The sequence below is a fragment of the Lepidochelys kempii genome, chromosome 1 (assembly GCF_965140285.1).
Source record: "Lepidochelys kempii isolate rLepKem1 chromosome 1, rLepKem1.hap1, whole genome shotgun sequence".
NCBI lineage: Eukaryota > Metazoa > Chordata > Testudines > Cheloniidae > Lepidochelys > Lepidochelys kempii.
Window position 1 is genome coordinate 214,563,680 of NC_136380.1, and position 12,664 is coordinate 214,576,343.

The 12,664-nt window shown below is 42.0% G+C and overlaps 1 protein-coding gene across 1 annotated transcript; it reads right to left on the reverse strand.

The window, feature by feature from the left end:
* Positions 1 to 7,595: 7,595 nt before the first annotated feature.
* Positions 7,596 to 10,929, reverse strand: SYCE3 (synaptonemal complex central element protein 3). Its single transcript, XM_073312925.2, has 2 exons — positions 10,622 to 10,929; positions 7,596 to 7,894 (listed from the first exon to the last, which is right to left on the reverse strand). Exons 1-2 carry the CDS (start codon positions 10,728 to 10,730, stop codon positions 7,725 to 7,727), a joined length of 279 nt encoding a protein of 92 aa, XP_073169026.1. The 5' UTR covers positions 10,731 to 10,929; the 3' UTR covers positions 7,596 to 7,724.
* Positions 10,930 to 12,664: the final 1,735 nt, after the last annotated feature.

Consider the following 12,664-nt stretch of genomic DNA (forward strand, 5'->3'; position numbering starts at 1 on the left):
GGTAAGCACTGGAGAAAGCGGCACTGCATGCAGCCTTTGCAGCTGTATCTGTTCTGTAGAAGGGAACTTTCCCCTAATACTGTAATAGTAACCATCTTTTGATATTTGCACATAGGTTCAAACGCACTCCTAGTATAACTGTCACTTCAGTGGAGTTCACTAGGTGTTAACTCAGCCCATAAAGTCAAACTGCCCATTTTCATCTGCAACATTTTTGCATTTGGCTTCATCTCTTCAGCACAGAATACTTCAGTTTCAAGAGGTGTCAACCCAGTAACTTTGGTCAGTTTAAAATGCCAGTTTATGTACCAGAGAGACAAAGCTTGTCTCTCTCACCAACAGAAGTTGGTCCAATAAAAGATATTACCTCACCCACCTTATGTCTCTAATATTCTGGGACTGATATGGCTACACCTACACTGCACACAGTTTATGTACCAGTTTACAATCACAAGATGGTGCTGTTGCTTCACATCCTGACCACTGAAAAATTGCTGCATCCCATACCGGTAGGAAACTAGTGTATTTGAATGTCGGTTCTCTGGTTTCCGCTGCAACCCCACACTACCAAGCAAAGCGGAAAATCTACACAGGTGGTGAGATGCATGAAAGAAATAAAACCACACAGTCTCCACAACAAGCTAGTTGATTCTCTCCTTGTAAAAACAGACACCAAAATTCTTTTACTAGAAAGAGAAAATCTATCTTGCTGTATCGGATTATGAGGAACATAGGATGTGCCATATGGACCACTCCAACTTTTCAGGATTGAAAACACCATGGGTCTAGAATTCAACTACCCTGATATATTAAGTTCTATCATGCCAGTGGTCTGCCTAGTCCAGATGTGATAATATCTTCTGCAAAGTCATGGCTGAATCCATTGCATTATACCCTGCCTGAGCATAAATGATAATTCAACATCTGAAAATGGAAGTCAGTCCTCTTTCTTAATGTTGGTCCTCAAAGCCTGGCACTTGTCATGCTACTGTAAAGGGCTGATCAGTGCTCATTTCTTTCTTTCGTGTGCCTGCTCGGATTCAACCCTGGAGAAACCCCAGGTGGGGAGATCTGAATGGTATTGTTCCTTCCCCCAGCTAACTCAGTACAGCTTTGTTACCTGATACCAAGACAGAACCCTGGAGAAATCTGACCTCTTCAGAGTCTTGCTGGTAGAACAACTAGGAAGTTCTGAGCTGTTCTGGTACCTCTTGGTGATGGCTCACCACTGTCCTGCTCTCTGGTGTTAGGTGAGGAGGTACTGAAGATATCTTACAATGCTTGCTACCTGGGTGGGCACCCCGAGAGACTGTGCAGATGTGAAAATGGAAAGAGAGAGAGTTCTGTGCTGACAAGAGAGAAACTAACTTGTGGTGCTGGGAGGGACCCTGCAGATCCCCAGTCTCTAGTACCTGGACATGATCTTGGCACTGCTGCTCAAGGAAGAAAGTGGAGCTTTAAAAAGGATACATGTTCCCATTTCTCTCACACTGTTCTCCAAAATCCTCAGAGTTGCGGTAGTAAAATCCCAGGAGTTCAGGACTGAAAAAATGCTACCAGACACCCCACTCCTTTTGTGATTGTATTCCCTAATTTCGCCATAGTAAGAGGACACGAAAATCTCTGTACCTTTCATTGTCTGACTCTTCTATCCTGGCAGGCAGCAGAACTCCACCTGGCAAGCTGGCATAGTTATAATTCAGGTGAGTACCACATGTGACCCCACTGAATCTCACAGAGAAGCTTCTGATGAATTAAGGGCCAAACTTTCAAAAAAACTCAGAACCAAGCAGTTTCCATTGTTCTCAGTGGAACTGCTGGCACGGGTGCCATTTCAGATTTTTTTTTGAGTGGGCGCAACTTTAACTGTGATTCCAAGTGCTATTAGGCACTTAAAAACTCTAGTTTTTTTGTCAGATAACTTAGCAATTAGCTGACAGGAGCACTGTATCTAATTCCTATATAAAAGAAAGGAAAATAAATATTAGATCCACTCAGCTCTAATACTAACATGTTCTGACATCTTGTGGCAAGTCACTTAAGGGACACTGGTTAGGTTTAAAATTTTAATGTATATTCTTACTTTGTTACTAAGAGAGACTCTGTCAGGACTCCTGGGTTCTATCTCAGCTCTGGGAGGGGACTGGGGTCTAGTGGGTTACAGTGGGGGGAGGGGAGGCTATATAAGAACAGAATGGCCATACTGAGTAAGACCAATGGTTCATCTAACCCAGTATCCTGTCTTCTGATAGTGGCCAATACCAGGTGTTTCAGAGGGAATGAACAGAACAGGCAATCATCAAGTGATTCATCCAGTCCTCCACTCCCAGCTTCTGGCAAACAAAGGCTAGGGACATGCAGGGTGTTGGATCCCTGCCCACCCTGGATAATAGCCATTGATGGACCTATACTCCATGAACTTATCTAGTTCTTTTTTGAACCCTGTTATAGTTTTGGCCTTCACAATATCCCCTGGCAAAGAGTTCCACTGGTTGCCTGTCAAGTAATACTTTCTTTTGTTTGTTTAAAATCTGCTGCCTGTTCATTTCACTGGGTGACCCCAGGTGTTTGTGTTATGTGAAGGAGTAAATATTTCCTTATTCAATTTTTCCACACCACTCATGATTTTATAGCCTTCTATCATATTCTCCCTTAGTCATCTCTTTTCCAAGCTGAAAAGTCCCAGTCTTTTCAATCTCTCCTCAGACAGAAGTTATTACATACCCCAATCATTTCTGTTACCCTTCTCTGTGTACCTTTTCCAAATCAAATATATCTTTTTTGAGATAGGGTAACCAAATCTGCACACAGTATTCAGTATGTGGGTGTACCATGGATTTATATAGTGGCAATATGATATTTACTGTCTTATCTATCCCTTTCCTAAAGATTCCCAATGTTCTGTTAGCTTTTTCGATTGTCAATCCACATTGAGCAGATCATAGAATCATAGAATATCAGAGTTGGAAGGGACCACTGGAGGTCATCTAGTCCAGAGCAGGACCAATCCCCAACTAAATCATCCCAAGCAGGGCTTTGTCAAGCATGACCTTAAAAACTTCTAAGGAAGGGGATTCCACCACCTCCCTAGGTAACGCATTCCAGTGTTTCACCACCCTCCTAGTGAAAAAGTTTTTCCTAATATCCAGGCTAAATTTCCCCCACTGCAACTTGAGACCATTACTCCTTGTTCTGTCATCTGCTATCACTAAGAATAGTCTAGATCCATCCTCTTTGGATCCACCTTTCAGGTAGTTAAAAGCAGCTATCAAATCCCCCCTCATTCGTCTCTTCTGCAGACTAAACAATCCCAGTTCCCTCAGCCTCTCCTCATAAATCATGTGTTCCAGACCCCTAATCATTTTTGTTGCCCTTCGCTGGACTCTCTCCAATTTTTCCACATCCTTCTTGTAGTGTGGGGCCCAAAACTGGACACAGTACTCCAGATGAGGCCTCACCAATGTCGAATAGAGGGGAATGATCACGTCCCTCGATCTGCTGGCAATGCCCCCACTTATACATCCCAAAATGCCATTGGCCTTCTTGGCAACAAGGGCACACTGTTGACTCATATCCAGCTTCTCGTCCACTGTCACCCCTAGGTCCTTTTCTGCAGAACTGCTGCCTAGCCATTCGGTCCCTAGTCTGTAGCGGTGCATTGGATTCTTCCGTCCTAAGTGCAGGACTCTGCACTTGTCCTTGTTGAACCTCATCAGATTTCTTTTGGCCCAATCCTCCAATTTGTCTAGGTCCCTCTGTATCCTATCCCTACCCTTCAGCATATGTACCACTCCTCCCAGTTTAGTGTCATCCGCAAACTTGCTGAGGGTGCAATCCACACCAGATCATTAATCATTAAAAATCCAGATCATTAATGAAGATATTGAACAAAACCAGCCACAGGACCGACCCTTGGGGCACTCCGCTAGATACCAGCTGCCAACTAGACATGGAGCCATTGATCACTATCCGTTGAGCCCGACAATCTCGCCAACTTTCTACCCATCTTGTAGTGCATCCATCCAGCCCCTACTTCTTTAACTTGCTGACAATAATACTGTGGGAGACCGTGTCAAAAGCTTTGCTAAAGTCAAGGAATAACACGTCCACTGCTTTCCCTTCATTCACAGAACCAGTTATCTCATCATAGAAGGCAATTAGATTAGTCAGGCATGACTTTCCCTTGGTGAATCCATGCTGACTGTTCCTGATCACTTTCCTCTTGTCTAAGTGCTTCAGAATTGATTCCTTGAGGACCTGCTCCATGATTTTTCCAGGGACTGAGGTGAGGCTGACTGGCCTGTAGTTCCCAGGATCCTCCTCCTTCTCTTTTTTAAAGATTGGCACTACATTAGCCTTTTTCCAGTCTTCCGGGACTTCCCTGGATCGCCATGAGTTTTCAAAGATAATGGACAATGGCTCTGCAATCACATCCGCCAATTCCTTTAGCACTCTCGGATGCAATGCATCCGGCCCCATGGACTTGTGCACGTCCAGCTTTTCTAAATAGTCCCGAACCACTTCTTTCTCCACAGAGGGCTGGTCACCTCCTCCCCATGCTGTGCTGCCCAGTGCAGTAGTCTGGGAGCTGAACTTGTTCGTGAAGACAGAGGCAAAAAAAGCATTGAGTACATTAGCTTTTTCCACATCCTCTGTCACTAGGTTGCCTCCCTCATTCAGTAAGGGGCCCACACTTTCCTTGGATTTCTTCTTGTTGCCAACATACCTGAAGAAACCCTTCTTGTTACTCTTAACATCTCTTGCTAGCTGCAACTCCAGGTGTGATTTAGCCTTCCTGATTTCACTCCTACATGCCCGAGCAATATTTTTATACTCATCCCTGGTCATTTGTCCAAAAGATCAGCAAGGATTTCACTGTTAAGCCAAGCTGGTCGCCTGGCATATTTACTATTCTTTCTACACATCAGGATGGTTTGTTCCTATAACCCCAATAAGGATTCTTTAAAATATAGCCAGATCTCCTGGACTCCTTTCTCCCTCATGTTATTCTCCCAGGGGATCCTGCCCGTCAGTTCCCGGAGGGAGTCAAAGTCTGCTTTTCTGAAGTCCAGGGTCCATATTCTGCTGCTTTCCTTTCTTCCCTTTGTCAGGATCCTGAACTCGACCATCTCATGGTCACTGCCTCCCAGGTTCACATCCACTTTTGCTTCCCCTACTAATTCTTCCCGGTTTGTGAGCAGCAGGTCAAGAAGAACTCCGCCCCTAGTTGGTTCCTCCAGCACTTGCACCAGGAAATTGTCCCCTACATTTTCCAAAAACTTCCTGGATTGTCTGTGCACCGCTGTATTGCTCTCCCAGCAGATATCAGGATGATTGAAGTCGTCCATGAGAACCATGAGATGTTTTCAGAGAACTGTCCACAATGACTCCAAGATCTCTTTCTTGATGGGTAACACATAATATAGACCTCATTATTTTGTATGTATAGTTGGGATTATATTTTGCCACATGCATTACTTTGCATTTAATCTACCTTGTGTTGCCCAGTCATCCAGTTTTGTAAGATCCTTTTGTAACTCTTTGCAGTTAGCTTTGGACTTAATTATCTTGGAAAATTTGCAAATGATACAAAATTACTCACCTCACTGTTTACCTCTTTTTTCAGATCATTTATGAATATGTTGAACAGTACTGGTCCCAGTACAGACCCCTAGGGGATGCCACTATTTACCTCTGTCCATTCTCACCATTTATTTCTACCCTTTGTTTCCTATCTTTTAACTGCAGTGCCTGGCACAGCTTCCAGGATCATCCAACTATCCTTAATTTAATTTAAGGACAAGTCTTTTGTTACCTTAATCACCCTGCCTCTGTTTACAAACAAAGGCAGAAGCTGGGAGCAGCACAGAACTCATCACATATCACACTCAAGCTGTGTTGCAGTTGAGAGCTCCCTCTGGGGCTAGGGCATGTGTTGTGAGCAGACCTCAGGTACAAAACTTGTGGGGAGGGGAGGGCAGGGAGAGGGCTAGAGCCCTCCCACCCACCTGCCAAATGCTGCCCTGACTGCTGTGGCAAAATGATTTTGTGAAAACTGGCCACTTCATTTAGGTGCCTAAATGGAAACTGAGCTATTTTGAAAATCTGTACCCAATTGTGCATGCTGAACACTTACAAATCTGGTCATAAGGTCAGACAGGAAATAGAAGTGAAACAGATTCCAGGACATTCCTAAACTTGTAGCTAAGTTCAGAGGTTCTGAGGATTTTTTAACACTGAATTAAAACATAAGTGAACTTAATGCTGGTGAAAAATCCAGGCCAACAAGGCTAAAAACTAAAATGCTCTGTTTATACATAGGAGAAGTGTAGTAGTGCTAACTTGCTCCACTGCCCTGTCATTATGTTCCAACCTAGACCTGGAATGAAGACCACTTCAAGGGGTAGGAAGGCAGTTAATTTGTGTGGCCTCCTGGCCAATAGTGACAACATGGGAGACAGTTAATACTAATGCTGTTAGTTTTGGTGATGTAAACACTAGCTCCCTAAGATCAACAGGTGGGTCCAAAGAAAAATTCATTCTGAATATTAGGGAAATATTTCTGATCTTGAGATGGTTTAGATAATAGTTTCTTCAATGGAAATGTGGGTAAGCCCCATCACCTTGTATATTTACAATAATACCAGACAAATTGATAGGAATGTATAATAGAAAAGAAGCTTGGCAGAGAGGCTGACTGATTTCTGACAGTCCTAGAGAATGAAATCCCCTATCAGCACAGCCTTTCACCAGTGCTAAAACATTTATTTACTTGTTGGCTGCTGGTCACTAGGTGGTGCTGTTGGCTCACATGTTGACTACAACTAAAAAAGCATAATTTTTTTTAACCTGCTGTATTGCAGGATCCCATTGAGCTGGAAATCAGTGCCTTTGAATATGGCTTATTTGGTTTCCTCTGCTCCAGAGGACCTGCACCAGATTGTCAAGTGCAGACTGCACCACAGTCTGCACCTTACTGAACATTTTCCACTATGGTAAGAAAATTGAAATAATTCAACACAGTCTCCATCAAGCGCTATACAGTTCTCACTGTAATAACACATACAACTTCTTTACAACAGAGAGAGGATTAAAATGGCTTTCTTTCTGGGACAATTTTGAGAAACAATCCATAGAAAAGGTTAAAAAAGTCAAAGAAACACTATGAAATAAGTATGGATGTCTGAGCATAATAATGCAACTTTGCAACTATTAATCCAGCTATTCTGCAATCCCATATTGAACCATATTGGGTCAATCTGGAATTGTATCTGTTCTTTCAACTGGAGAAATCACTCTTTGTTTTTCTTCCTAAGGCCAGTTTCTAAAGCAAAACAACTGCTGTATTTCCATTGCAAAAACATCTGCTTTTTAGAAGATGGCAAAGAGATCCCTAAATCTACAATTTATAAATCAGATTGGGATCCTCTAGGAAGATATCAAAAAAGGATCAGTTGTATATATGATAAATATAATATAATAATTATAATACTATGCCTAAAATCATAGAATAAGAATACATAAAAACAGAGACATTGTTACTTTTTGTTTCAACAATACATGTATTTGGCAGAACACATTTGTATATACAGTCACATCAATAATGCTTAATAAACTAGAAGATAATCCATTTGTAAGGCATCTGTAGATATTTCATGACTGAAAAAATGAGTCTGAAATGATTTCTTAACAGTCGCAATTTCACTAACAGATATGAGGACTGTTTATTCCTGTTTTTGTTCAGTGCCTTTAGTTTCCTTCAGCATCTCTTGCCAGTTCTTTTCCATCTCTTCTTTGCAGTTGAGGAATGCATCTTCCAGTCGCCTCATGGAGTTGGCCAAGTCTGGGTTGGTACGCATAACCACCATATCATATGCCATCCAGGTTGCCTGCACTGCAACAACGCAACCAACAGATATTAGAAATTCAGCAATGTTAGGACAGCAGGGAAATAATTGATATTCAGGGGAACAGTAGTGGGAATGAATGGTTACCAGTTCTAATCCTTGGCTGAATGTTCCTACAATGGAATAAATTGAACAGGTGGGAAGTGATTTTTTTCTGTTCACAGAAAAATCTGCAATTTTGGATTTTTTTCCATGACAAAATAGAGTGAAAACTAAACAAAAAATGAAATTTCTCATGAAATTAAATGAAATTTTCTTGAGTCAATCAAAACATTTTGTTCCAACTTTGATTTTTTCATTTTACATTATATCAAATTTAAAACACTGAAATGAAATGTCATTTCAAAATGGAAAATCAAACCATTCTGTTCTGAAAAGGCTGAAATAGAATGTTTAAACCTTACCAAAATACTTTTTCACATTTTCTTTTGAAACAAAATTTCATTGAAATCGACAGTTTCTACATTTTGCTTTTGACGAATTGGTATTTTCTGACAGAAAAAGTTCAGTCAGAAAATTCTAACTAGCTCTAATAATAGCCAAAGAGCACACTCAGCTCAGTGCTCACAAGTAACCCTGCAGTAACAAATCAGTTTGCACAATCCCATCTTTCCTAATCAATCCCACAATACCAAAACCAATGTGAACAGCTCCAAGTATCTAGGCAGCCTACACTAACAAACTACTGTTAAGTATCAGAGGGGTAGCCATGTTAGTCTGTATCCACAAAAACGAGGAGTCTGGTGGCACCTTAAAGGCTAACAAATTTATTTGGGCATAGGCTTTCGTGGGTAAAAAATCCACTTCTTCAGAGGCATGGAGTGAAAATTATAGATACAGGCATTATTATACTTATAATACAATACTTATAATAAAAATAATAATATACTTATGTATATTTAATATATAAATATATTATACTTATAATAATGCCTGCATCTGAAATTTTCACTCCATGCCTCTGAAGAAGTGAGTTTTTTACCTATGAAAGCTCATGCCCAAATAAATCTGTTAAACTACTGTTAGCAATCCTCTGATAATCAGTTAAGCATTCACCATTAATACCACAGTAAATCGGTACAAACTGCTCATCATCTCACAAGCAGTCCTACAATGAGAAACAATTCACACCCACCAGTGCTCATGAGCATATCAATAAAACTTTATAGCTACTTTTATACGAACTGTCTCAAAATACTATGGAGTTAAAATGTTGGAACCAGTAGCAGCATTTCTACACTAATGTTCCTAGTTTTGCTATTACTGGTGCTGCAGCAGTAAGAAAATTGAAGGAAACTTTTAGTGTAGACAAGGCCTCAGAATCTGGTGACGATATTCATGTTTACAAATCTGAAATTCACTTTCCACAAATATTCTTTAAAACCCACTTAAAATTTTATGATTCTGAAAACATCCCTTTCAATAAATTTATTCACTGGAATACCTGTAGAAAATGGGCACAAAGGGTGCAAACATATTATGAGCAAATTTGATATAAATGTAAACAAATATTTGCTGAAAGATTTTTTTATTTTTTACAGTATTTCTTCAGCTCTAGTAGTCAGTGGTGTTTGAGGACTGGGGGTGGGGAAATGTGTGATCTTGTCTTTTGTAGATATGAAGGTAAGAAGCAGTATTCTGTGCATACTGAAAAAATATCTATGATTTAGGGAAGCTCTGCAATAACTAACAAAATAGCATATGCAGTCCTGTGCTCAATAACAACCTTGTGATAACAAATCAGCATTTGCATAAGTGACTCTATTTACAAACCACATGTCCTTACAATAAAGAAACATGTACAGGCATACTGGTGGAGGAAATCCCCCCATATTTCACTTTCAAGTATCTTAGATGAGTTGAAAGAGTGACTTTCCGCTGAGACAAGCTCAGCTCTAAGTTTGGTCCCTGATTGGGCAGCACATCTGCTCATTGGTTATGGCCATTCTAGTGCATGATAAGTAATTTAACACTTAAACTACAAGCATTTTCCAGAACTGACAATGTTAAGCATAGGTGAGCACCTTATCTATGATGACTGGCTAAAATGCTTTAGCTTGCATTGTCTGAAGAGGAGAAGGCTACAGGGAAATCTAGAAGGGAATCATAAAAATGTGTGGAAAGATTTATCTAAACCCCTTCCCATTATGTATACAAAATTGAGATTAAATTCACCTATTATTTTCCCAGTTGGATAATCAATGTTTGTCATTCTCTGATCCTGGAGATACCAGTTCTTCCAACGTTTTTCCAAAGCAAATCTATGTTTATGTTCTAATTATGTTTTTAAACTCTGTAAATTCCTTTGTATTATTTTCTGTTCTCACTACCAACTCCTCCCACTTTAGTATAATCTGTGAATTTCATTTATGAGCTGAGCTATTAACGCCTTCCAGATTACTAATTATGTTAAATATGACCAGTCTGTTCCTGCAGACATTTATACCATGTTTGTCATCACTGTCTGTAGTAACTAAGGATTTCATGTACTGATGTTCTCCATCAGACACATCCCTCAGTTTAATACGTTGTGGTCATTAGAACTCAATCTCATTAACAGATTAGTAGATCTCAATCTTTCTCCTCTTATATTTCTCCTATACAGAGACATTCTCCTCTACTCTTGCATGTTTACTATTATTATTTCTATGCACTGCTGTAATGTTTTCAGCCTCTAACAGCAAATCTATATCCTCCCCAGAAGAAAGCTGCACCTGATAGTTTCTCCATTTCTTCCAGAAGTTTTTCTAAGTCCCTGTTCAAGTCCTCCAGCATTTTTACCATATTGTCATAGTTTCTTTCCCGAGGTTCAGATTTGGCCATCTACAAGAAAAGCAAGAGTGGGGCAAGTAGGGGGAGTAAGGAAATAAAACTTTTTCATACTAAGTGGAAAATAACATTTTAAATTGTAGCTCTAATAAGATCTGTAAAATTAAATATATTAATATCCTAGATTCACTTGCTAAATTAATTTAGAGCCTATATGATGCGGTGTGGCTCTTGTGTGTTGCCTAGCATTTTCAAATCAATAGACGTTTTGGACACAAAGATCAACAGCCTGCGGGCTCAAGTTCATGCTTTTTGTGAACTTTATAGGGCACTGTACTAAATCAGACCATTAGCAGGTCCTTTATAATCTTCTGCTGTCCTGGACTGGGTTCTTCATCCACCTGCTTTGGCAGTTGCCAATACCTGATGCTTCACTGAAAGATGTAAAATCTCCACCAATACACTAAAACCAAACTTGAGTGTCAAGTTAGGGACTTATATACCATATCTGGGCATCCACATAAATAGCCTGATTTTTAGAGATGCTGAGCCTCCACAATTCACTGACCTTAGCACAGAGATGGGCAAACTACGCCCTGCGGGTCACATCCGGCCAGCAGGCCTGTCCTGCCTGGCCCCTGAGCTCCCGGCCCGGGAGGCTAGCCCCTGGCCCCTCCCCTGCTGTCCTGCCTCCCCTGCAGCCACTCTGCTGTGTGGGCAGCGCTCTGGCCCGCCGCTCCTGCCAGGCAGCGCAGCTTGCACCCGTCCACCTCCCAGGTTTTCTAATAAGCCTGTCCTGCTGCTCTGAGCAACATGGTAAGGAGGCAGGGACCAGGGGTTAGATAAGGGGCAGGAGGTCCTGGGGGGCAGTCAGGGGACAGGGAGCGGTTGGATGGGGCAGAGGTGCAGGGGGGTGGGGGGAGTCAGGAGACAGGGAGCAGGGGGTGTTGGACAGAGAGTGGGGTCCCGGGTGGGCAGTTAGGGGCAGGGATCCTGGGAAGGGGCAGTCAGGGGACAAGGAGCAGGGTGGTTTGGATGGGTCAGGGGTTCTGAGTGGGGCAGTCAGGGGGTGGATGGGGGTGGGGCAGTCAGGGGGTGGATGGGGGTGGGGCCAGGCTGTTTGGGGAGGCAAAGCTTTCCCTTCCGGGCCCTCCATACCGTTTCGCAATCCCGATGTGGCCCTCGGGCCAAAAAGTTTGCCCACCTCGCCTTATCAGAAGCTGCAGAAGCTCAACACCTGAAAATCAGGTCACTTGTTTAGGTGCTGAAATACCTAACTTCAGGCAATCAGGTTTCAAAATGTTGGTACTAGCCAATTGTGACCCCAATGACTTTTGTGAAAAGTTCCAGGGGCAGCAGGTGAGCCCAAAAACATTGAACTAATTATATGTAGCTCTGATGTTAAGAGTTGTGTGTTTTGTTGGTGTGTTTTTTTCCCCCCGGTTATTTCTCAGTTACATTTGAGACATATTTTTCTAGCTTCTGTTTTGAATAAATGTTGTCGGTAAGGAAGTCAATTTTCCCCATTAGATTTAAAAGCATTTTAAGGAAAAGGTAAGACCTCCAGCCTAAACCCAGACCCCCCTGAATGCTTAAAGCAGCCAGGCCACCCATGTGCAAATTTCAGGAGATTCTTTGTCTCAAAGCCCTGCTTGTAACAGAACACACCCTCTTGTTGTCCCACAACGCTGTTTGCATTTGTTCATCATCTTACACCACTTTTAAGACACAGGAAGTTGTAAAGCATTGGGCCCCAATCCTGCAAAGGGAGCCAGAGCCTGGTGTCTGACCACAGCGTCCCTGACACCCCCCCACACACGTGCAATGCAACAGGGGGCGGGGCCTTGAAAGTCAAATGAGCAACGGGGGACATAATTCTTTCTTTCTTCACAGATGTACAGAGTCCATTCACGTCTCCTCAGAAACGGGACAATACCTTGGGCGTCGCCTTCAGCCACCCCCCCCCCCCGCAGCAGCAGCTGCTCTGT